General features: G+C 54.6%; 1 protein-coding gene across 3 annotated transcripts; it reads right to left on the reverse strand.

Moving 5' to 3' along the window:
- Positions 1 to 39: 39 nt before the first annotated feature.
- Positions 40 to 25,684, reverse strand: LOC146253170 (ubiquitin carboxyl-terminal hydrolase 22). Of its 3 annotated transcripts, XR_014731874.1 has the most exons (15): positions 25,249 to 25,684; positions 24,216 to 24,248; positions 12,160 to 12,292; positions 10,286 to 10,399; positions 10,074 to 10,175; positions 9,062 to 9,228; positions 6,593 to 6,752; positions 5,743 to 5,848; positions 4,606 to 4,764; positions 3,375 to 3,501; positions 2,609 to 2,700; positions 2,238 to 2,300; positions 1,524 to 1,673; positions 780 to 1,138; positions 40 to 642 (listed from the first exon to the last, which is right to left on the reverse strand). XR_014731874.1 is itself a non-coding variant. In XM_084678546.1 (14 exons), the coding sequence occupies exons 1-14, from the start codon at positions 25,366 to 25,368 to the stop codon at positions 1,096 to 1,098; spliced, it is 1,569 nt and encodes a 522-aa protein (XP_084534672.1). In that variant the 5' UTR covers positions 25,369 to 25,684; the 3' UTR covers positions 40 to 1,095. The 3 variants fall into 3 exon arrangements, 2 of the variants coding, with proteins under 2 accessions (XP_084534672.1, XP_084534673.1); XM_084678546.1 differs by having other exon boundaries at positions 40 to 1,138; XM_084678547.1 differs by lacking the exon at positions 24,216 to 24,248 and having other exon boundaries at positions 40 to 1,138.
- Positions 25,685 to 25,776: the final 92 nt, after the last annotated feature.

Below are 25,776 nucleotides of genomic sequence, written 5' to 3' on the forward strand. Positions count from 1 at the left end.
TTTTTTTTTTTTTTTTTCCTACAACCATCCAGAGTGAGCCAATTTAATTACCACCATTACCATCATCATTTTTATACCGACATTTCCACAATAATAAAGAATAATACGGCCAAAAACGTTTTCAGTACCATGACAGCAAGGACATGACTGCACTGCAAAAAAAAAGAAAAAAGAAAAGAAAGAAACAACATGGACACAAACAAGATTTCAATGAATTGCTAAAAAAATAGATATTCCCTGCCCTCAAACAAAATGAAACGGCACCAGAAAATGGTGGAACGTGGGCACGCTCAGGTCCAATCCGAGTCCACTTAGTTTCCATGGTAGCGCTTCCTCGGCCAGCAGCACGGATGGTGTCTCTCTGCCTACGTGCCGATTATCCTCTTTTGAAAAATATAGATGTATACTAGAGTCATACAGTATTCCTAACTAAATTCACAAATGATAAGAATCATAACCATATCTTTAAAAAAACGAAACAAAAAAAAGAACTCCTTGCAAAGTTCATAATACCATACTTTTTACGTTTTGTATATATATTTTTTTTCATTTCGTTCTTTTTTTTCTTCTTTTTTTTTTTGCATTCAGTTCCATATGCATATGACAACAAACAGTCCTTCCTCCATTGTGACTTGGTAAACGCTTGGTCAGTTGATACCAGAGCACCATGGGGGGGGGGGGGAGAGAAAATACAGGTAAAAAAAAGAAAAGCTAATCTCAATACAATACTGTAGTTACAGTCCTCATGTGCCCACGCCACTGAACTTTCAATCACTCACTCTTAGGCTCCGCAGCAGGAAGGAGGAGGGGAGGCCAGGAGAGAGGCTCCTTTGCCCCGCCCCCCTCCACCGCCCCCCTCCTCTTCCTCCATCCTCTTTTACAGCTTTGTCAAGTAGATGCCCGGTAGCTCAGTGCTGTGTTTGAACGTTTGCATGATTTCATCAGTCTGGTTGTCCTCCCTGGTTCACCCAGGGCAGCAGACAGGTGTGCAGAGTTTCAGGTAGGTTTGTGTCTTCGTCCTCTGTCTCCCCCAGCCCCCCCCCTCCCCCTCACCTCTCCAGTTAGAAGGTTCTCCTCTATCGGGATCTGCTTAGGCTACTCGTATTCCAGGAACTGTTTGTGATAGAATAGGAGGTACCTGCGGAGACACAAAGGGGAAACACGGCTTTTAACACCCGAGTCGGTGTCCCTGAGTCGCTCCGGTCCATCTCCACACGACTGCCGCTTTTGGGGGGGGCTCGTTCAGGACCGAGATTGTTTAGTCAGTGCAAAGGTGAGTTGACTGCACCATCGGTTCCTCGCTCGGCCTATCGGTTCCCTGCTCCGGCATATCATTTACCTGTGCCGGCCAATCAGAGGCAGCGGGGTAGGCGTGTGACTCCCCGAGGACTCGTTTGTGAACCGTTTGAGGTGGGAGATCGAGGGAGATCCTGACGTAGGGCATGCGCGCTCTAAAGAATGCACTGTCTGACCGATGACCGCAATGAACGAACGAACGAACGAAAAGGTGCCTTGCTCCTTACCCTTCACTGTCCAGCACGTCCTTGATGCTGGCCTTGGTGATGATGGCGTCGTCACACTTGAACCACTGGTCCTTGTGCTGGCGGATGAAGCTGGTGTAGTGGCCGCTCTCTAGGGTGCCCTGGTGGTTCACCACCGCGAACAAGGAATACCTGAAAACCATGCATGGGCGACACACACACACACACACACACACAGTTACAAAACAAGAAGTGCTGTCGCTTGTGGAGGGCTGGTGAAAGTGCTGGTAAACTCCTGCTACAGTGAGGGCCAGTGAGGATGAGCACTAAGCAGCTTCTAATGAGCCCGACAGACATTTCGTTTCAGGACGGTCTCTAAACGATGACGAATGTCATTAGCGGCCGCCGCTGCCAAACAGCCGCCGATGACATAATCATTCATCTGTTCATTCTCTCCAACCCCTCCTCCCTTTTCTCTCTGAAGTGAAAAGGTGCCGAATGAATATGAATTCAAAAAGCCATACCTATTTAAATTGACATTACATTTAGTCATTTAGCAGACGCTCTTATCCAGAGCGACTTACAGTAAGTACAGGGACATTCCCCTGAGGCAAGTAGGGTCATTTTGGCTCGGCCGGGAATCGAACTGGCGACCTTCAGATGACTAGCCCGATTCCCTCACCGCTCATCCACCTGACTCCAGATCACGCACTATTTCAGTGGATTCAATGGGTGGTGGAGGAAAGGGGTACTTACTTATTGTCGTTGTTCAACACGTCTACTGTTTGCTGATACTGGCCGTTCATCCTGCTCTCTTTACTGTGGGGAACACAGAGACACGTCGGGTTAGGACCGGCGCCTCGTCCATCTCTGTCACGGAGCGGCCGCGCCACACGGGCCGCAACTCTCCACATGTCCACTAGGTGGAGGCAGCGTGTGATGGAGAGAAGCGAGGGGCCTACCGCTGGCTTTTTACAAAGGGGGAGTGATGATGGGTCATTCCATATCTAATGGAACACTGAGGCGGAGCTATAACCCTGTCCCTGCACACACATACACACAGACACACACAGACAGACAGACAGACAGACAGACATGGGGAACACCAGGAGAGGCAGGGTACCCACCTGGAAGCCATGAAGGGGGTCATGTCCAGCTCCAGAGGGAAGGACACATAGGTGGTGATCTTCCTCCGCAGCTTAGCAGAGTGTTCAAACCGCTATCGTCCAGCAGGAGAGGGGGAGGAGGGGGGAGGAGGACAAGAGAAGAAAGGGGTGAGGGTGAGAGACGGATTGGGGGGAGGGAGGACAGGAACATTTAGTGCCTTCAGTTCCCATGCTGCTCTCTGCGAGAGGGGATTTACAGCAGAGAGACAGGTGTGACTCGACTCCTGTGTTCAGGCAGACGTTTAGACTGTAACCCGTGGATACGGCCAGGCGTGGAGACATCTAAGAACCTACCATCCCAGCATTTCTATGAATAGCATTAATAGCTTAGGTAGAGCATTACTAAAACATGCTGTCATTCAAACCTTATCCCGGTCTAGAGGGAGGGTGTGTGTGTGTGTGTGTGTATGTGTGTGTGTAAGTGAGAGTGTCTCTCTGCCGCAAGAGCTTAGGGAATTCCCTTTCATTGTCACACACACAAAATTGGATACCGGAGGCTATTTCCATTCAAACTCCCATCTTCAGCTGAACCCAAGCATCTCTTTCCCCCCCAGAGTTCTGTTTAAACCCGCGTGCTTCCTAGGTGAACGTCTAGCAGGTGCACCTGTCACCGCTAACGACACACACCATCACTCGTCACCGGAAACATCCAATCACAAGGCCCGGCGCGGGCGGGCCTGTCGCCGCGGGCGGCGAAACCGAAATGAGGAAATGTGAGGGTGCTCACTTTGAGGTGGAAACACGCCACGATGGGGAGCTTTTTCATCGTCAGCTGTTTGGTGGATTCCTGGTAACTATGGCAACCGCCGCACTTGATTTTGGCACTGCTTCCTAGATGCTCTGGCCGGGTGAACCTGCGGCGAGCGGAGAGGAATGGCGAGAGGGAGGAGGACGAGAGGAAAAGCAGGAAGGTTAAATAGAAAGCAAATCATGAAATCATTTGTTACGTGTTCAGGTAAAAAAAAAAAACTGCTTTATATATATATATATATATATATATATATATATATATTTCCAGTCACATGGCACTAACGGATGTTTGTTTAAATCTTTCTGTTAGTCCTGTCCATGGCACATACGGCCCAAGGTGGGAGCTCAGGCTGTATGTGGGTGGGTGGAAGCTACTGTGGGAGAGGAGAGCCAAGGCTGCTGGTGTGTGAGGGTCGGTGCGGTCTGAACCACAGCCCTGCCGACACACACGCGCGCGCGCGCATCACCACGGCAACAGGACCGACTCAACCCTGTGCCTTTAAGAGAAGTGCTGCAGCAACCAGGGTGTGAGTAGGGCTGCAGCACAAATAGATACGAGGAGAGAGAGAGAGAGAGAGAGAGAGAGAAAGAGAGAGAGGGAGAGAGAGGGGGGAAGAGAGAGGGGGGGAAGAGAGAGAGACGGGGGAGAGGGGGGAGAGAGAGATGGGGGGGGGAGAGAGAGAGGGGGGGGAGAGAGAGAGGGGGGGGGGAGAGAGAGGGGGGGGGAGAGAGAGAGAGGGGGGGGAGAGAGAGAGAGGGGGGAGAGAGAGAGAGGGGGGGGGGAGAGAGAGAGAGGGGGGGGAGAGAGAGAGAGGGGGGGGGAGAGAGAGAGAGGGGGGAAAGCGAGGAATGAAGAATAAGGGGGAGGAGAAAGATAAGGAAGAGTGAGGAGGTGACAGGCCAGCTCCGGCAGTCAGAGTGTGGAGACAGACATGGGGAGATGGAAGGATAAACACACCTGTGTGAACACAACGGTGGACAATAGGACGAGGAGAAAGGGCTGGGGAAGGGAAAGAGATAGCAATAGCGTATACAGAGCGAGAGAGAGCGAGTGTGTGTGTTTCTATGAGAGACGGTGTGTTTGTAAAAGAGAAAGAAAAGGAGTGCTTGTTTTAGTGTTTGTGTGAGACACAGTGCGTGTGTGTTGGAGTGAGCGAAAGAGAGAGCTAAAGAGTGTGTGTGTGTGTGTGTGTGTGTGTGTGTGGTACCTGCGCAGACAGTCTGTGAGGGTGGTGGCTCCCAGGAGGTGGCTCTCCCCGTTGACGGAGCTTCCGTCTCCCCCGGGGCTGAGCGGCCAGAAGGGCGTGGACGAGCCCGGCAGGTCCAGACTGATGTCCCAGAACGGGTCTATCGTCGTGGAAACGCCGCTGCAAACGGACAAGAGAGGGAAGCCCGTTAACACGAGTGCAGGGTGGCGTGTGTGTGTGTGTGTGTTCCCTTCCCCATGTCCAATGCAATCAACTGTTCCATCAGAGAAACATGCATAAGGCCTGTGCACATGACTTTGCTTTCAGGACACACACACACACACACTCCTATGCATTCCCACAGTGTTGATGAGATGAGTCATTGTGCTGCAGTGTGAACTGTGACCAGCAGGGGGCAGATGAGGCTGGAGGCCGGGGAGGAGGAGGGCGGCCCCGCCTGCAGAAGTCTACCTCAGACTGCATGAATCAACAAGGAAGACAGACTTGTAACCTGGACCAATGTGACACACAGCTAGGCCTTAATGAGCCGGATCTTTCACTCCAATGCGCCTTTCCGTGACAAAAAAAAAAGAAAAAAGTGTGTATATGTTGTTTTATAATCCTAGTATAGCAGGCTTAAGCTAGCCCTAGAGCTGTATGGTTAGAGCAAGCCTCCTTGGGTCGTAGCTTGCTAGTGTGTTAGCCTGCTAGCGTGCTAGCCTGATAAGAGTGCTAGGCTGGGCCTGTGCGCTGCGCTGCAGTCTGACTGGGCTAACGTGACAGGACAGCTCTGGAGTGCGGCAGCACAGCAGTCTAGACAGCCACCTCCCTCCCTCCCCCCCTCCAGCTCCACAGGGACCCTGGCAGGCAGCGGTGGGGACTGGGGGGAGGACGCAGGCCGTGGCTGGGCTAGCTTGCACGCTCTCCGAAGGGGAGAGGGCTGGCTGGCTGGCTGGGTGGGTGGGTGGGTGGAGGACACGATGACTGGGGGAAGGGGTGGGTTAGGGGCTAGAAAGGGAGCGTTGACGGCTAGGACGCCGCTCAGGGGGGGTGCTCTGTCAGGCCCCGTGGACAGCAGAGGTCAAACGTGGGATGTTTAGTGGTCTTGACACATGCAACCTTCCCCATGCAGACACATACAGACACGCGGGCTCTTACTGGCAGACTTGACAGGTGACGTCTGATTGCAGCCCCCCGGTGAAGATTTGGTCGATAATGCAGTTACAGTGGTTTGGATTGTTGGCCTTCTTCCCGTTGTCGTCTCCTATATAGCAAAGAAAACACAACAGACACACACACAGATTAAACAGAGCTTCTCTTCATCACCCCTGAAGACCTCCCTTTGACTCTGTGTTGCAGTAGAGCTCGTCTAATACGTATAACCTCACCGGGACACTCGGGCCAATCAGAGGCCTCCTTACTGGCGGGTCCCTCTATGAGTCAGCTTTGTCACTGCGCTGCAGCGAGCACATTAGAATTCTCTACATAGCCCCAGAGTCCAGCGCTGGACTGTATTATCAGTCTCCTTCAGTGTGTTTCCACAGAGGCGGACAGAGTGCATTGTGGGTAGACGCGAGATGCATCTCCTGATCTGAAGTGGATCCCTTTATCTCCATCCCCCTCTGCCTCTCTCTCTCACTCTGTCTGTCTGTCTTCACACACACACACACACACACACACACACACAGACCTCTCCTTCCCCTCTCTGTCGTTACGCTCTCGTCCCCCTCTCACTCAGTCGTGACACTTCTCAATGCCCTCCGGCCTTCTAAATGGGTCTCAAACAAAGTCAAAAACAAAGTCAGCGGGGCTCCAGGGACACACACGGTCGCGACTTCACCAATCTCCTTCCCGGGCCGGTTATCTTCATGGGTACTTTCTCACGGAGGAATAAAAACAAAAAAACCTTCCCTTCTCTGAGATCGGTCCATAAAAGCAGCTGGTGCTGAAGAGGGGGGGTGGGGGGGGAGGTTGGGGAGGAGTCTGTCGGAGGGCGGGCCATGCTTACGGGTGGTGTCCCCCTTGCAGTGTCGGTGCAGCACGTCCAGCGCTGCGATGAGGAACTCGTGGGCGTCCTGCTGCTCGTAGCCCGCTAGGTGGCGTGCGTGAGTCCACACCAGGTGCAGCAGGCGGAAGGGAATGTGGGGCGAGCGGTGGCCCGAGTAGAACTGCAGAGCAGACACACAGACAAGACAGTTATACTGTAGGCAGACCGAATACAACTGAAGAGGACAGACAGACAGACAGTTATGTCACAGAGACACTGAAGGAGACAAACAGTGAGTAGGGTATGTGAGAGGATGGGGTTGCTAAAGGGACTGGTGGTGAGACAGGGTCCAGGTGACGGCCAGGAATAGCACCCGGGAGGAAGGAGGGGTGCAAAAGCCCTGAACACCAACCTCTCTGCACATGCCGGAGGAACCCTGCCCCCTCTCACACGCAACAACACGTCTCACACACACACACACATCACACCCTGCTCCCCCCCCCCCCTCTCTCTCTCTTATCCTCCCTTTGAAGACAGGGGGATTGAGACTTAATGAAACGCACCACAAAACCTCTATCTTGTATCTTACAGGCTCTTTGGTGCTTCTGTACCGTTTGAAGCGGCCTGACAGTGTGGCTAAAAAGGGCTGTCAGAGAGGGTGCTGGAGATGGGGGGGACGGGATGGGACGAGAGAGGTGGGAGATGTTAGAGAGAGAGAGAGAGATGGAGAGAGGGAGGAAAGAGAGAGAGAGGAGATGGAGACAGACGGAGGTAAAGAGAGGAGGAATGGAGAGAGCGGATGAAAGGCGAGTGTGGGAGGAGAAGAGAGGAAGAGATGGAGGCAGAGCGTGAGAGAGAGAGGAAGAGATGGAGGCAGAGCGTGAGAGAGAGAGGAAGAGATGGAGGCAGAGCGTGAGAGAGAGAGGAAGAGATGGAGGCAGAGCGTGAGAGAGAGAGAGGAAGAGATGGAGGCAGAGCGTGAGAGAGAGAGGAAGAGATGGAGGCAGAGCGTGAGAGAGAGAGAGGAAGAGATGGAGGCAGAGCGTGAGAGAGAGAGGAAGAGATGGAGGCAGAGCGTGAGAGAGAGAGGAAGAGATGGAGGCAGAGCGTGAGAGAGAGAGAGGAAGAGATGGAGGCAGAGCGTGAGAGAGAGAGGAAGAGATGGAGGCAGAGCGTGAGAGAGAGAGGAAGAGATGGAGGCAGAGCGTGAGAGAGAGAGGAAGAGATGGAGGCAGAGCGTGAGAGAGAGAGGAAGAGATGGAGGCAGAGCGTGAGAGAGAGAGGAAGAGATGGAGGCAGAGCGTGAGAGAGAGAGGAAGAGATGGAGGCAGAGCGTGAGAGAGAGAGGAAGAGATGGAGGCAGAGCGTGAGAGAGAGAGGAAGAGATGGAGGCAGAGCGTGAGAGAGAGAGGAAGAGATGGAGGCAGAGCGTGAGAGAGAGAGGAAGAGATGGAGGCAGAGCGTGAGAGAGAGAGGAAGAGATGGAGGCAGAGCGTGAGAGAGAGAGGAAGAGATGCGGGGAACGCGAGAGGCGAAATAAGGAGGAGATGGAGGGAGAGAGAGACCAAGAGAGAGACCAAGCGACCACAGGCAGGAGAGACGTGACTAGGACTGGGAGAGGAAAAAAAGGATACAGCAGTGGTCCATCCCGCACGGTGAACTACAGTGTATTCTTCCTGTGAATGTTACTAGCAACCCCCTTCCCCCCATGTCTCAGTCTACAGTCAACACCCCTCCGGTTCAGAGGTGAATGGTAGCTTCCGCCCAGCGTTGCAGCTGAACGGTTGAGCACACTGAGGAGCAAGGGGGGGGGGGGGGGGGGAGAGGGCCACGCTGCTATCAGCAGGAGCCCGGCCCCATCGTCGACGACTCAACCTGTTCAAGTCTAACACGCCATCTGCGGCCCTACACACACACACACACACACACACACACTCACACCGGGGAGAGAGCGAGACAAGGCGATAGGGTGAGTGAGAGAGAGAAAATTGCGAGAAAGGGTCGAGCAAAAAAAAAAAAAAAGTACGTTGAGAGTTGTTGTAATATCCTGGGGGCGCCTTGACTGTTACGTGCGACAGAAAGGAACAGGGCGAATACCGGCCTCTTGAACATGCGCGTTTCCCTCCCACACCACCGCACACGTGCGCGCCGGTGAATCAGAACGAATGTGAGCGGTGAGGAGTGGGAAGGCCAAACGGTTGTGTGAAGGCTCCACAGTGCGATATCCCCCTGAAGGGGCCGCGCTTCCCTCCTTTCAGCCAGGGCGCAAACATTCTCTGTCGTCCTCTCCCGGAAGACAGTGACTCAGGGCTTCTGTAGTGCTGGACACTGAGGGCACACGCTCTGAGCAGGACGAAGGAGACGGACGACAGAGGCATCTGCTCCCCCCCCCGCCCCCCACCCCACACACACACCCACTATGTTAGTCCGCATCGCCTCGGTTCCTAGTGCACACACACACACACACACACAACCAGCGGCCAGGCTTACCTCCTGAAAGAGTTGGGACATCTCACACACCAGACAGGAGTTGGATTGCATCTCGCACTTGTGTCTGTCGGACAGGAAGAAGTCCCGCAGCAGTGGGGTGTGTGTGAGGGCCTGGACGATGCAGTTCATGAAGCACGTGTTGCCCAGGTTGATCAGCCCTCGTAAACCTGGTTGGGTGAGCGGGGGAGGAGGGGGGGGGAGAGAGAACGTGAGACACGCCGAAAGGGAGACGGAGGGCTGGACGACGAGGAGGCAGAGCCAGTCTGTTCTGTCAGCCGTTCACTCAGACCTGCAGAGCACTGACGACTCAGCAGCCTCCCCCCCCCCCCCCCCCCCCACACGGCCTACCACCTACCACCTGGGTGGGTGGGTGTGGGGGGAGAAGGGGTTGAAGAATGTTGTGCATAGCTTAAGCTGAGAGGAGGGGGGGGTGAAAGTCTGTGCGGTTTCTGGTCTGGGTCCAGTTGGGCCCGATCGGGTCTGCTTGGCCAGGGAGACAGAGAGAGAGAGAGAGCAGGATCAGCCAGGGCTTAAACGCTCCAGACTGGCCCTGGTCCACTCTCCACCGCCCCCGGGCCCCAAGCAGCTGCTAGGACTCCCAACCAGTCTGTTCCACTGGGGGGAGGGAGGGAGGGGACATAGAGGCAAGAAAGAACGAAAGAAACAAGGGAAAAGACAGAGAGAGAGAGAGAGAGAGAGAGAGAGAGAGAGAGAGAGAGAGAGAGAGAGAGAGAGAGAGAGAGAGAGAGAGAGAGTCTGCCGTGCTGTGGAGCCTCCCTGCGTGTGGCTGGTGGGCTGCCTTGTCATGTTCATCACTCCAGTTGACCTTTGCTGACCTACTTAAACGCATGAGTAACCCTGGACTATTCAGACACCCTACGGGCAGCGTCTGTAGACTGAGCACACGCGCGCACACACACACACTCCACGTACCAACTGACACACACACACACGCCCATACTGAGGCCCAGTGAACGCTCACACAATGAAGGGGACAGGGGCGGAGGCCCACCTATGGTGCAGTTTGTAGTGATTTTCCTCCGCTTTGGATTGTGTCGCAGCAGTTCCAGTTCTCTCTTTGTAGGCTCCCACGTAGTGTACTTCTCACCTATACCTGAACACACACACACACTCATCATCATCATGGGCGCAGCTTGTTGACATGAAACCTTTCATAAGGAGGTACATAGGAAAGTTCACTGGGACACAAGCACGTTTCCACACCTTGCAGTTTCCAGGCTTTTCTCTGTTCTTCTTTGGCAATCTGTTCCATGTCTTTGTCGTATATGTAGTCTTGACACACAAAACAATATATCCCCCCGTATAATAAGTCTATTGCTGAAAGAGGGAGAAAGACAGAGAGAAAGGACAAGTCAGAGATTCACAGTCATTAGAAATGGATCTTTATTTTGAGTTTGCAGCACCATCGGTTGGGTTTCTATGTGGCCTGGTCTCATCCTGGATGATGTGGCCAGGCCTGAAGACAAAACACTTTCTCTCTCCTGATTCATCCACTCAGACTCTTATTGATCTGGACTTTTGTCTTTCCAACTTATCGCTTCACACTGAGCCATCGCCACAGATGGGAGTGGGCCGATTGGCTGGAAGGGGTGTCTGGGTGTGTGCGTGTTGAGTGTTTCTCTGTGTGTGTGTGTCGTCCCGTGTCCCCTGCGATCTCCCCGCTGACGCCTTCTCAACCAGCCAAGACCCCTCCATGTTCTCAAACTCCTTGGCAACAATACCTGGGTTCTGTTGCCGTGACAACCTATTTTTAGCCCGGCAGGACCTTGAACATTTTAATACCAGAATCGAGACAGGAACGATGAGGGAGGTGGTACAACTGCAAACAGAGAACGTCAACGAGCAACATACGAATGGCGCGCGTGTGCGTGTGAGATCTATTGCGTGAAGGAGTCACGTGACAATGTGAAACACAATGTTAGCATATCTAAGTGACATTGTGAAAGTGTCTTGTTGGGAGCAGGGCTGGTAGGAATGTCTTCATCATCTAGGATGAATAGAAAGACAAGGAACTGGTAAAATGGTAAATGGACTGCAGATTCAGAGATAGAGAGAGATAGAGAGATGAGGTAAAGTGGACAGATGGATGAAGAGGCAGAGGGGGGATGAGGAGAGGAAGAGCGAGCTAGTGAGATGAGAGAGAGACAAACTGAGAGAGACGGAGAGAGAGAGAGAGCGTGGATGTCAAGGCAGGGAAGGGGGGAGGGAGGGAGAAGAGAGAGGAAGAGACGGAGGAAGCCCAAACCTCGGCCTAAAAACGACAACACACAGGAGGCCTTGGACAGCTGTACGGATGTGCGTGTGTCAGAGTGAGAGCCTGTGTGTGTGTGTGTCAGAGTGAGAGCCTGTGTGTGTGTGTGTCAGAGTGAGAGCCTGTGTGTGTGTGTGTGTGGGTGTGTGTGCATATGCCGCAACCCATGGGACGTGACCCCCAAACCCCATAACACCCCTGCAAGGAGCTTAGCTCACCACCCCCCCCCCCCTTCGGTGTTCTCCCAAGACAACCCCACGCCCCTCTGTCTCCCTCTGCTCACACACAGGGCTGTGATCCTCTCTAGCTGAGCGTGGCTTACAAGTGTCTGTACTGGAGACACTGGTAGCAGCTTGAAATCCTGACATCTGACACGCTCAGCCCTCCGTGCAAAAGTGCCGGAAGCTGAGCTCGACAGGCCTGCGTCTCTCTCCCTCTCTCTCCCTCTCTCTCCCTCTCTCTCCCTCTCTCTCCCTCTCTCTCCCTCTCTCTCCCTCTCTCTCCCTCTCTCCCTCTCTCTCCCTCTCTCTCCCTCTCTCTCCCTCTCTCTCCCACTCCATCTGTGTCTCTCCATCTCCCCCTCGCTCTTCGTCTCGTGTGTGTGTGTTCTGGGGCGACGTCAGGTAAGGGGGACGCGGTGACCGGCTCATCCCGACCTTCGTTCCGTCTGCCGCAAACGGCCAACGGTTTTCCTATTAAAAACTGTCCGAACCATCCTAGAATGGTCTGTTGACGCGTCTGCTGTGTGCGTGTGCATATTGAGGTATGCGTGTGCACACGTGCAGCTACGCGTGCGATTGTGTGTGCGTGCGGGTGCGCGTCGTACCTAGGTTGTGGCGTTTGTTCTTGGCGTGCTCGTGGATGTGTTTCTTGGTGAAGCAGCCGAAGAAGACGCAGTAGAGGCAGGAGTGGAGCCGGTTCAGGTGGGCGCCGCACATGTGACAGATACACGACTTGGCCTGCGGGGGGCGACAGAGAGAGATAGAGAGGGAGAGGGGGAGAGGGAGAGAGAGGGAAAAGGAGAGTCCATGAAAAAGGGAATCCATATTGATGACCTGTTGTGGTTCCACTGCGGCGGGGGGGGGGGGGGGACGACACCTTAATATTCAGATGGAGAGACAAGAGAACAGACAGAGGATTTACCAACCCCCATGTGGTCGGACATAAAGCAGTAGTCTGCTTTAACACACGCACGCTGGCTCGCTCCACATACACACACCCTCTGTCCGCACACACACCATGTCCATGATTGGATTTCATGCATGGAAGGCCCACTGGGGTGTGAGAGTCTGTCTGACACACACTGACAGCGGCCTGGAGACAGAGAGAGAGAGCGAGGGAGGGAGAGAGACAGAGAGAGAGAGCGAGGGAGGGAGGGAGAGAGACAGAGAGAGCGAGGGCTGGAGAGAGACAGAGAGAGAGAGGGTGTAATTTGCTCGAATTCAATGCTCAGAGGTGACCGAGGGATTTGCACAACCATTTAGAATGCCTCACGTCTTTACCAAAGCTGCTAAAATGAGCTCTGCATGGCCCAGGGCCTGGGGAGCGCAGAGTAGGGCTGTGTGTGTGTGTGTGTGTGTGTGTGTGTGGAGGGAGGGGGGGAGCAGAAAGCACAGGCCATTGCTTATCCATACGGCCTCCTTCTGACAGACCCAGTCAGAGAGAGCATGAGAGAGAGAGACAGAGAGAGATGGAGAAATAGAGAGAGAAAGAGCATGAGAGAGAGAGAGCGCACATGAGACAGAGAGAGAGCAAAGGAGAAAGGTGAGAAGATCCCGAAGAAACTTCACAAAGGGGGGTGGGGGGGGGGGGAGAGAGGGAGAGCGCTTTCGGTGAATTGGTCTAATTAAAGCCTATCAGGGTGCAGGCTCGTCATCGTGACTCAGCCACTGGGGAGGGAGGGAGGGAGGGAGGGAGGGAGGGAGGGAGGGAGGGAGGGAGGGAGGGAGGGAGGGAGGGAGGGAGGGAGGGAGGGAGGGAGGGAGGGAGGGAGGGAGGGAGGGAGGGAGGGAGGGAGGGAGGGAGGGAGGGAGCAGAGAGACACGCAGCCAAATAGAAAGAGAAAACAGTTGCACCCCAACAATCATCCATTTAGTCTCCACACACACACACACACACACACACACACCTGAGGTTACCTGCTGTGTGCCCACCCACCACCTGTCCAGCAGGGACAGCCAAAGAACACTAGGCAGCTGGTGAACAGGCTGGGACACAATGGGAAAACCTGACACCATTCTCTCTCACACACACACACACACACACACACACACACGTAGAAAGAAGTGAAACTGAGAGGGTGACTCTTTATGACTGTACTAGTACATTGTGTGTTTGTGTGTGTGTGTGTGTGTGTGTCTAGACACGCCGTCTGGTCTGTGCGAACACGAGGAAGCCTTCACAGTGAATCCCAACAGAAGGCCTCGGGTAGAGGGGCCGCACATTTCACCGCATCGCACCGACAGGCAGGGAGAGCTTGGTCAGGTGATCGACCACACTGGGCCCCAACGACCCAGGATTGATGTGATCCAGTCCAACATCACTCACGTGTGTCATAGATGTATGTTATTTGGGCCGTGGTATTTGCAGCGGTAAAACTACCAAAAAACGAAGGGGTCCACAGGGTATTTAGGGTTGGATATCAGAATCTGTGGTTCAAGTGGTGACCAGTAGGGGGAGTGCCGGGAGGAAGGAGCAGCGACAGGAATCTCTCTCCTTTCCAGAGCCCGGCCCGCTGCAACTGCACCGAGCTGAACGCAGACTGTGGGGCAGGTGGGAGGTGAGGGGACATCAGTGAAGCGCAACACACACACGATCCATGTCAATAACACACACCTATGCATGACACACACACACACACATTTCCATACAGGTCCCCCCCCCCCCCACACACACACACAGGCGACGCGTACACACTGTTACCCTGGCCACACAGAGCCACGCGCAGACAGACATGGGCCGGTGTTTTGGCTAGGCCTTAGGAGGCCTGGAGGATTGTGATGACGGCGCAGGGTGGGGGACATTCAGCGCTTGCACACACTAAGCTCTGTTTTCATTCAGTCTGGCCTGTGTGGGCGGAGCTTGTAGCACGATGAATGGGATCTGAGAGCGAGAGCGAGAGAATGACTGGGAGAGAGAACGATGGGGACAGAGACACGTGTTCACACACACACACACACACAATTGTGGAAGGAAGTGCGCTGAGTTCAAGGCCCGAGAGCCTTGGGGCCCCCAGTCCTCTGGGTGTGTGTGTATGTGTGTGTGTGTGTGTGTGTGAGCGCTGCTGGTCTCTGTCCTCCTGCATTGCACCAGGGCTCCAGTCAAAAACAAGCAGGCCTGCCAACGCTGCACCCATCCCCACCCTCCACCCCTCGTCCCCGGGCGGAAAATCCATCTCCCCCCTCCTCCGCTACCCATTTCCCAGGCTCTCTATTCCTCAGTGTCAGCAGTCTTCCTTCTCTCTCTCTCTCTCTCTCTCTCTGCCCCCACCTACCCCCCCCTCTCTCTCTCAATCTCCATCTCACCCTCCCTCTCTCTCTCTCTCCCTCTCTCTGGGCTTTTAATGTCTTATTAGATCACCTATTGATCAGGCGCCGGCTCTAATGACTGGAACAAGTGTCGTACAGGTAGCAAGCCAGCAGCACAGAAAAAGGGGGGAGAGAGAGAGAGACGGTGTGGGAATCTCCTCACTTTTTACTCTTCATCGTTTCTGCCAAAACATTCATATATGCACAACTGCACCGTCTTCGGCTGAGACCGTGAATAGGTTGAGTGATAACGATGTGGACACAGCCCTGATTTAACAGAGCACGCTCAAGCTGCGCGCACACACACACACACACACACGCACGCGCACACACACACAGCCAGGGAGGTCTAGCTAATAAACCAGTAGACCTTTGCTACAGAAAAGCAGTGACTCATCGCATCCCTTCACATGCAATAAGCCACCGAGTCTCAGGGCGACTCACAGACTCCAAGTCAGCCCTCTGTTTGAACAGGCGTCCACATAGAGCACGCTCTCTGACACGCCACGCACGCTCCTCTCCTGCCTCCTCCTGCTGCTGCTCCACATGGAACTGCAGCCAGGCCGGGCCCGAAGGCACGAGGCAGAGCAGAGAAGAGGCAGAGAGGAGGAGGAGGAGGCAGAGAGGAGGAGGAGACAGAGAGGAGGAGGAGGCAAAGAGGAGAGCTAGGCAAAGGGGAAGAGGCAGAGAGGAGGAGGCAGAGGGGAGAGCTAGGCAGAGGGGAAGAAGTAGAGAGGAGGAGGCAGAGAGGAGAGCTAGGCAGAGACGAGGAGGCAGAGGGGAGGAGGCAGAGACGAGGAGGCAGAGACGAGGAGGCAGAGACGAGGAGGCAGAGAGGAGGAGGCAGAGAGGAGGAGGCAGAGAGGAGGAGGCAGAGACGAGGAGGCAGAGGGGAAGAGGCAGAGAGGAGGAGGCAGAGAGGAGGAGGCAGAGAGGAGGAGGCAGAGAGGAGGAGGCAGAGAGGAGGAGGCAGAGAGGAGAGCTCGGCAGAGGGGAAGAGGCAGAGAGGGGGCAAGAGCAAAAGGTAGAGGAAAAGAGGTGGCAGGGAGGAGGCAGAGCGGAAGCTGCTGCAATGTGTGTTGCTGATGGTGATGTAGATGGGGATGTTCCAGCACTGTGCTGACTGACCCCCCAAGGGCACAGTCCTCAGCTACATGACATCCCTCCCTCCACCCACCCCCCCCAGTGTCTAACGCCTGGTCTGTCAGCCTCACTAAGCAGCACAAGACAAGATGCTCCCCCCCCCCCCCCTTCCCCCCCTCTTGCCCCTCTGCATAGCCCTCTGTCCCCCGGCAACCTCCCGGGCTCTCTGACGGCACGCACGCGGCGCACGCCATCTCTCCCCCTCTCCGCCCTGGCTCATGCTGCGGGAGCGCGAGCCAGGAGGGAGATGAAAGCGCGGGAGCGGATGTTCAACGTGGCCTCATACTGTCACACATCCAGGACGCCGCGCCCTCGCACTCGGCAGGAGACGGCCGCTCGGATCTTCCGCCCGCCGAACGCCGGGGGAGGGGGGACGGGACGATGATTAGGAGGATGGATGGGTGGATGGATGAGTAGATGGATGCCTTGGGCTCCCCCCCCCCCCCCCCCGTTAGCGGCATCAGGCACGAGTGGCGTCTTTTGATTTCGGTGGAGATCAAAAGGCGCTCGATTCCCTCCTCGACTGGCGCCGAGGAGAAGAACCGTTTGTGTGTGGTGCGTACGTACGACGCAACCTGGTTGTTAAAAAGGTAGGCTAGGAGTGTGTGTGTGAGAGAGAGAGCAACCCAAAGCAGAACAGTCCTCTCATTACAGGAGATCTCCATGCCCCAAATATATCAAGGAGGCACAGTTAAGAGAGGTAAAGCTGCGACGGCAGCAGCGCTAACGCTAATGAGGCTACATTGACGGCTAGGCAGAGAACACCTGCGTGCTCTGATCCGCAAGCAGGTCCCATCCAGGCAGAGCCAGCGCGGCTGTGTGCGCTGGCCCACACTGCCAGGAGGGCGCTGGGGCTGGGGCTGGGGCTGTCTGAACAGCCAGCTCGCAAACGAGTCAGGAAGTGGAGCCGCTCCCAAACCTACATTTATCCAATTGAACTGGGGGCGTATGGAACAGCAGCCCGCTGTGTGCGTAGGACGGACACGTGCACACAAACACAGATAAACAACAACAACGACCCACGAAGAGGAGGGAGGAAAGCGCTGGCGGCGGCAGCAGCAGACGCTCGTGTGTGTTTTGTGTACAGACCAAAACACCGCAGCTGAACAAAGGTTGTACAGTCATCTGTCAAGATTCAAAAGATACCAGATGCCCTCAAACAAATCCGTCCAGTGTCCACACGTGCGCGCACACGCGCGCGCCAGCAGCCGCCTGGTAAGTGAGCGAACGGTCTCCCGAGAGCATCATCACCTAACCAATGAGAACACAAACAACCCCCTCGGCGGAATGCCCAGGGCACCAATCAGGGGTCGCAGAGCTCCAAAACAGGAAGGTATTATGGGGCCGAAAATCTATAGAGGGTTTCCATTGCCCCCCCCCCCCTCCCCCAGAGGGACTATTAACACTTTAAATCACCTTGGGAGGCAACAGCACCAGGACCACAGCCCCGTGGGGCTCCAATGAAGCCTGGCCTCGCCGGGCCTCATTAATTGCGGCCCTCCGCTGACTCCCTGAGAGGCTTCTCACCGTGGGCTAGGGGACCGCCAGGACAATGGGCAGTAATAGTGTCCACACTGGAGCTGATGGAGGGCCTCTACTTGGGCCCTCCCTCCCTCCCTCCCTCCTTCCATCCATCCATCCATCCCGCCCTCACTCACTCAGCCCTCCCTCCCTTCCCTCCCTCCCTCCATCCCGCCCTCACTCACTACCCTGGTGGGTGATTGACAGGTCATTAGCCAGATGGTCAGCCTGGGAGAGGACGGAGCCGCCCTCGAATGACAAAGGAGAGCGAGGCTCCTCCCACCCCGCTCCTCCCCCCGCCCCCACCCCCCCCATCCAAGATGGAAAAGAGGGAAGGAGGCAGGAAGTACGGATGGAAGGGATTCATTTGAAGCGCATCTAAACAGTAGGGCCTCGGTCGGCGCCTACGTCAGTCATCGGTCTGCTCCCAGCATGCTTTGCGGTTAAGATGGCTTCCTGTGGTCTTGTGGACTGATGCATGGTTCCTTCCCTGGCTGAGAGGGAGGGGGAAGGGAGGGGGATGGGAGGGAGCGAGGAGAGCGAGCTCATCCAGTGTGAACATTTGGGGAATGACACACACACTCACAGACATAATCCAAATTCTCCAGTAACACAGACAAATGTACATACTCGCATGCACACACACACACACACGTAATCTTTAACTGAACAAACCCCCCGAAAAACATGTTTCATACCGTCGCAATGAGGAGGCCTGAGTTGTGTTCATACGTACATAAATCTCTCACACACACCACACACACAGCAGCTGCCTGCAAGTTTAAAAAGGAGCTAAGCCGCGGCCCTCTGAACCTGAACCATGCATGTTTCATGAAGCTTCCCCCCTCTGCTGACGCTGGAGCCAAGTTTAACATCGTCCAATTAACCAGGCTGCAGCCACCGCCCGCCCTCCACCACCCATCACGCCATCCTTCCATCCCTCTCTTTGCCTTCTTTCTCCACCCTCAACCCCCGCCCCCTCCTCTCGACCCGTGCATGGGATTCTCCTCCTGCCCCTCTCCTTCACCCCCTCCCTCCCGTTCCTTCACCCAACCTTTTGTCCTCCCTCCCTCCCTCCCGCCGTGTGTTCCCCGTCAATATCCCATCAGCCATCACAGCTCCAGCCTGCCGTCCGTCTCCTATCCAGAACTGAAGATCCCCATGCCAGGGAGCACGGCTTCTGACCGACGAAGCCCTGGGCTGTGGCCGGAACAGTCTCCTCCATGCATCTCCCTCCTGCCTGGCATCACCGATCTGACAAGCCACAACACCAAGAGAAGCCGATGGAGCGTCTGCTGCTCTAACTCCCCCCCCCCCCCCCCCGAGCGCTGAGAGATCAGGTGATACTGGAGGCATTCGAGGAAAGACGGGCGTGGTCTGGGAGGTCGGACAGGCTGGAACTAAGCTGGGGTGTGGGGGGGGGGGGGGGGATGGCGGATAGGGCGAGGGACAGAAGCCTTTGTTTAGGCTGGAGCAGCCTGCCGCGACCATGCTGACACAGCCAGGCATGCAGACGGACAAGCATGCAGACGGACAAGCATGCAGACGGACAAGCATGCAGACGGACAAGCATGCAGACGGACAAGCATGCAGACGGACAAGCATGCAGACGGACAAGCATGCAGACGGACAAGCATGCAGACGGACAAGCATGCAGACAGACAAGCATGCAGACAGACACGTCAGATGTCTGCTCGGCAGGTCTGGGTCTTAGTCTGGCTGGGAGGGAGGGAGGGAGGGAGGGGGGGGGCTGGACTGGGCCCACACACCAAGGTCTGTCATATCACACATACCACCCACCACTGTCTGTTGTCTGCAGCTAGGCCCTGCGTAGCCAAGGATGAGACAGGAGGGGGGGGGGGGCAGGAGGTGAGACACACGGATGAGAGCGAAGGAGGAGGACAAGGTGGGAGACTGGCGGGTATGGAACAGGAAGTGGACAAGGGGTGGGGGAAGAGAGAGAGCGAAAGAGAGAGCGAGCGAGCGCCTGCCAGGCCTCCCTCCTCCCCTGCTACATGCACAATGTGAACAAGGCCACAAGGGATTTTCTTTGCGGACTGCTGTGGATGCCACAAGACGGGGTGAAAATGATGCCGATAGCCAACTGAACATGGACCATGGCCTCACAGTGAATCACCGCGCCTCAAAACAAATGGAGATGAGCTTCCTGTGGCGGTCATGTGATAAACAGATCTGATGGAGGGATGCAGGTGGGAGGACGGTCAGAAGGTTGACGGAAGGAGGTGAAAAGCAAGTGTCCTTCCAGAGAGAAACACGTAGGCTTGTTTCCCCCCCCATAGGCTTGTCCCCCCCCCCATTTAGAGAGGAAAGGGCTGGATCGGGTGTGGCGTATAGTACAGTACCACGGTTCCTCTGATCATACATTACATTATTTATCGGACGGCTTTGGCGGGTAAAAAAACAGTCAGGCTTGATGTCGTTTTGAATCGCGGAGCTGCTGAAATCAAAGCGTCAGTGACTTCTTCAAAGCTGCCGAGGCTGCGGAACGCTGTCGTCGTCTGCTCGCTTTCATCACCACGTCCCTCTCCTCTGAGGAGGCTGCAGATCCCCCCCCTCGACCGTGGCACAGCCAGCCCTCCTGCTAGCCGCAAACACCTCCTGGAGCAGGGCCTCGTACCGACATGCAAGCCTTCTTCCTTCCCTCCATTCATCTCCTTTCCTCCCTTCCCTTCTCCGTTCACCCCGTTCCTCCATCCATCCATCCAGTCCCCCCACCCCCCCACCCCCTCCGTAACATGATCCGATCGGGGGAAATCATAACGGTCTTCCGCCCAGAAGTTCACAATCCTGTCGCATCGAGCCAAGGAGCGAGCACGCCTTTTGTGAGGACTCAAACAGGTGCCGGGGCCTCATGCGCTCCAGATGGGCCTCGCCTGCCTGCGCACGAACGGGGAAAAGCACACCACATCTACAGCCGTGGCCTTCATGAATATTTACGCGCATCTCTCCGCCTCCTTACCCATTCATAAACTATGAATTATAAATAGGCGGCACCCCTCAGAACCTGGGGAAGGCAGAGGCCTCTTTTTAACGCGAGGCTCAATCTGTTCCGCTTCGTACCCGGGCTGCTCTTCATCGTGGCGTCACCAGGGACTGTTGACAACGCTACGACGCACACCTTTGATCCCGAGGAGGCGCGCCGCCATCCACGCATCTTGTGAATACGGAATCAAGTCGTGACAGCGGACTGGCTTCCCAAAGAACGCGGGCCCGCTGCGACACGCTGGAGAAGCACTCTGGCGGCGCACGCATTAAGCGTTGAAAATAGGAACCAAAAGGAAAGCGCGGGGAGAGAGGGCTGCACTTCCTCCCTCGCACCGCGAAAAACAGGAAGTCGCAAAGCGACATCCGGGAGAACCGTCGCTGTAGAGTTCCTCCTAACTCCCCCGCCCAGACCATCTCTCCCTCAGCTCCATGGAAACCAGCAGCTAGGTGTCATGTTGATCGCACACACACACACCACCCGAAGAGGCAGCGATCAGGCCAAGAGGAGAGAGAGTAGAGGCGGGGAGAGATGGATGGAGAAAGCAGGAGAGAGAGAATGATTAGGGAAGCGTCAGGATCATGCAGGTCTCCTGGTAGAGGCCTCATTAAGAGCTCCTCAGGGTGTCTCCTGTGTTCTTCCCCGGATCTTGAATGCCTCGCTCAGCGTCAGGACACCAGGCTGTTTGTGCCACTGCTGAGATACCGGGGGGGGGGGGACGGGACACACACACAGTTCAGGACAGGCTCCGTGATGTCCTGGAGAGGACCACAATGGACTGACCTCAGGACCGGGGGTGGGGGGGCAGGGGTGCTACGCGAACCAGAACCACCCATACGCTTCCGTCGTGACCCACAGAGAAAAAAGGACGGGAGTTGACAAACCCCGACACGGGAAAAAAAAAAAAAAGGGGCAAAGATGCAGCGCTGTGCTGCTGCGCGCCGGCGGCGGCAGCCTCGCTCGCAACGCTGCGTTGCCATGACGACGCGCTCACACCGAGCCTGCCCGTCGATGCCGATGTTTGGCTCGCCCCGGCTCAGGACACTTGGGCCGGCACGGCAGAGGGAGAGCGGGACAGAGAGAGGTCAGCCGGTGCTCCCCCTGCGTCGACAGAGAATTGATTTTAGCCGGAGGCAGCAAGGCCGACGGCTCGCAGCGACAGCTGATAAGAACGGAGGGGGAGGGGCGAGAGACATCGTGGAGCAAATCAAGCCATGCTTGGCCGTACGATTCAACGATGTGTCCGTGTCACAATCAAACCCCCCCCCTGCCCCTCTCCAGCCAGATATCGAGAGGACATTTGCGGTAGAAGGGAGGTTCGTAGCCGCGAGGGGTCGGAGGAGGAGGTAGGGCCGCGCTACAACCGAAGACCCAGCGCGATCCCTCGCTCAATGAAGGAGTTACAAATCATAAGTGATGTTTGCAATGATCTGGTGAGATGTGCCTGTGCTGTGTGTGTGTGTGAACACACATGAGTGTTGCTGCCGCTAGGTGAGAGAGTGAATCGATGCAGGGGAGGAGGGATGCACCAACACATCTTTACCAGCCAAGCCGCCCACCTGAGTGGAGACGGAATGAGAAAATCATTTCTCCTGATGTCACCTGCTGTCTCTCTCCCGCCTTCCTTCCCTCAGCTTCTCCCTCCCCCACTGCCTCCATCTAGCCACCCCTCCCTCCCTCCCTCCATCCATCCATGCCTTCCTCCGACCACCGCTCTCTCTCCCAGTGGGCATCAGCGACCGGCCCACCCGGCCCCATACGGAATGGCCCCCTGGAGGCCCAAGCAGCCTGGCAGACAGGTGTCAGGACAGCTGTTTAACAAGAAGGTGTCCTAGACACCCCCTCCCCCCCCCGCCAGAGCAACAGAGCCTGCCACCACGGACATGATAAACATCTACACCTGCCAGGGGCTGGCGCCGTGAGGCAGGGTGTGTCTGGAAGGCTGTATGTGGGGAGGGAATGCAGTGGTCCTGCGAGGGGGAGGAAGCCAGCTAGCCAGCAAGCTCGGGGGGTTCTAAGCCTCAGGGCTTAGTGCTTGTGGCGCGTGTCAGAGACAATGGGAGATGGGAAGACAGAGAGACATAGACAGACAGTGGAACTGGTTATGGAACTCAGTCCTAACAGAACCCTCATTTTCATCAGCAATTGTGTTCATGGAATATTCCAAGGGCAGTGGTGTCTTGGAAGGAGAGGCTGCCCTGTGGAAGATGTCCTCGTGCAGTAGCTAGTCCCAGATCAGAATATGTTTCCTACCCTTGTTTGGTTACTGTTGTCAAGATAGACAGATAAGCCAGTATATGGCCATGACATATGAAACTGTAAGAACACCATGGATCCCTCTGTTAGACTGGAGGGTAAACGTTTTAAAAACGACACAAAATACTACAGCTTGTTGTTAGTCCTTAATGCAAAAATGCTCAGCAAAACTGGGGGTGGCCTTGACCCTTAGTTTGTGTATGCAACTAACCTTTTAAGAGATTTGGGAGTACCACATACTTGAAGAGCATTTTTGCCCTTACGGCACAGGTGACCTTCAAACCCTTGTCTGTAACTGACAGACTAGCCTACCTTGGTTGTTTGGTCCTGTTTGCATAACAGACGCTACAACGGCTTCCACGAATCCTGACGATAAACAAGACAGCAGTGTTTGGTTGGGGGCCGAGCACAGTGACAGCGAGGCTTTCAACTCGGACCACTGGACAGAGGGGACTTGGGACAATGAACCTGAATTCCTCCAACTAGCCGCACAATAATCTAGGACTGAAAGAGGGGCTGTGTCCCTGAATCATCAAGCCAAACTGGAGAAACAAGTGCCAAATGCTTACAGCGTCACGGTCAGAGCGAGAGTTAAGGGGCTGGCGAGCTTCCACAGTCAAGACCTACAGACAGTCAGAACCCACTAATCTGGTCCAGCTGCGGCCGACTGTATTAAGCCTAGCCTATGGATATACATAGCAAGGCTAACGCACCCCTGACTGTGGTCCAGTGTTTCCCACTGGGGTTTCTGACTGGGGTTGGGATAGGCCCAACAAATGGCTCCGTGAGGCAGAGAGATGATCTGGTGCAGCATGGACCAGCAGATTCCATCCACAGAGCTGCGTATGCTCTCGTTTCCTGACAGGAAGGCTCCAGTTGGGCTGCTGTAGCTGCTGCGCTGCAGTTGGCCCAGTCTAGACCGTACCTCCGGGAACGCCGCTCCCCCGCACCCAGCGCGGCACGCGGCGGGAGAGGAAGCACCGGCTTAATTACTTTCAGAGGAAAACTCTGAAACGGTGGGGCGACAAAAAAAAGCAAAAGTTAATCATAACGCCATACAGAACAGCGAGCGGGGCGTCGTGTTAACAGCCAGGCTTGGGGACCACGGCGCAGTGCAAACAAAGGGTCATCCATCGAGCAGAGCCGTTTGCTTTAACGAGGCAGAACTCTGCAGTGATCGAACTCATCATGGCCAGAGTGAGTCGTGCTGGGGGCTTCAGCCCCACTACTGTGGCTGTGTCATTGAGGCTACCACCCACTCGCCCATCTACGTGGTATCAGGCTGTCTGTTTGTCTGATTCACAATGGCAACAAGTCCTGTAAGGATAAACGTCCTTGGGGAAACAGAATGAATGGTTTGGTCGATTGATGCCGGTCATTTCTGGCCTCTGCTTGTGTCAGTGCAAGGAGGAAAGGGGTTTTTCAACTCACCAATGCTGTCCATCCCGCATCATTCTGAAGCACCTATTTCATCAACAACGAAATAAAAATGTATGACACATGTAAGATGTGCTGGGATTGCAAGTGGGAATGCACAATATGATAAACTATGATCATGACAAGTTATGATATGATGTTGGGCTCGTCAAATGTACGTGTTTTTAATAAAAACCCTAGCTTTAAAATTGTCCCCAAGGAATTAGCATACAGACATGGCCATGAAGAACGACAGCAGATGGTGGAACTAAATAGCTGGATGTGTAAATGTGCGGGACCCCTGCTTTACTACTATTGGGTGAATGAAAGAGATGACGGGGGGGGGGGGGGGGTGTCTGTCTCACTGAACAATGTGTGGGGGGGCAGCACAAAAGATTTGGCTAACTAAAGCTAGCTAACTAGCTAAGCTTCAAAGGGAACCTTTTAAGTGTAGCTGCTATATGTTGCCGTCTAAAAACCACAGTACTTCCGTTTTAAAACGAACTTATACGCATATTATCTAGCTATACTAGACCCGGTGAGAAAATGTTGAAGTGATTATCACTACATTATAACATGCTAAGAAGTTGCTTAGCAAGCTTGCATCATGTGTTGTTTAGCTCTTATGGGCAGTTAGCTAGTTAGCCAGCTATTAAAAACAGAGGCATTGTGTTAGTTCACCCATGGAGGGAAAAAGGTTGCACTTGCAAACTAGCTGGCTGTCTGATCTAAGCGTGAAACGTTTGCTGGCTTGCTGTTAGGGCTACTAACGCTAGCTTCTTCGACTGCCAAATACAAGTTACCCAGCGATGCAGAGCAGTCATCAGGATGCTAGCTACTAGCTGGCTAATTGATCCTTAATCACAGACCATCCCAAGCTAGCACTAGCAGTCTCACACATTCAGCAAGCTTTGATGCTCATGGCCAACTTATTTATCCAATATTTGAGTGCTTCAAACTGTGTGGGGCGTCATATGCACATAACCAATTTCTCTGAATATGCATTGGCAATATTCCATTTTTGCTTTTTGCATTCCTCTGTTTTTACCTTTCGTCTCCTGGTCTCAGCACTCCCGCTCCAAACAAAGCACTGGTAAATGACTCGTAGGTTCTGTTTCCAATTGTCCACCTTATAACCGTTCACATGGGAGCACCCGGCCGGACTCATGACACAACCAACATTCAATTTGTTTGTTAAATGATGAAAAGTGTCCTAAAGAATTATGAAGCTAGCGCAAGCTGGCTGTCCAGAGATGGTTTCCGTTTGGAAATGGGGACAGCCGCGGCAATATCCAAAATACGACTCGGTGTCGGACATCTGACACATACGTCCTTTATATACTTGTAGTATATCAGCTAGAATTTCTGAATTCGTACATGTGTTCCCTTTCTATTTGAAAAGTGCCTTTATCCTTGGCTTAGACACTTACACACGATTCGTAGATTTCTTTTTTTTTATGGTAGCTGGACTGTGCTGATTTCAACAGCACACCACAAGCTCTACTAAGCCCGCCCAAAGCGAGACATGATTTGCTAATACAAAAGAGTTGGGGAACACGTTTCCCGTAAAGGCCAC

This window comes from Hypomesus nipponensis, chromosome 17 (genome assembly GCF_054491055.1).
Source record: "Hypomesus nipponensis isolate SF chromosome 17, ASM5449105v1, whole genome shotgun sequence".
NCBI lineage: Eukaryota > Metazoa > Chordata > Actinopteri > Osmeriformes > Osmeridae > Hypomesus > Hypomesus nipponensis.

Excerpts from the sequence above, each read along its gene's own strand:
- LOC146253170 (XM_084678546.1), bottom strand. The coding sequence starts at position 25,368 with ATGAGTCCGGCCGGGTGCTCCCATGTGAACGGTTATAAGGTGGACAAT. Across the intron at positions 12,293-24,215 it reads ATGCGGGATGGACAGCATTG|GCCAAGTCGTGTATCTGTCA; the intron begins GTGAGTTGAAAA and ends CGCCCCCCGCAG. Across the intron at positions 2,301-2,608 it reads ACCCCCTTCATGGCTTCCAG|TAAAGAGAGCAGGATGAACG; the intron begins GTGGGTACCCTG and ends TGTTCCCCACAG.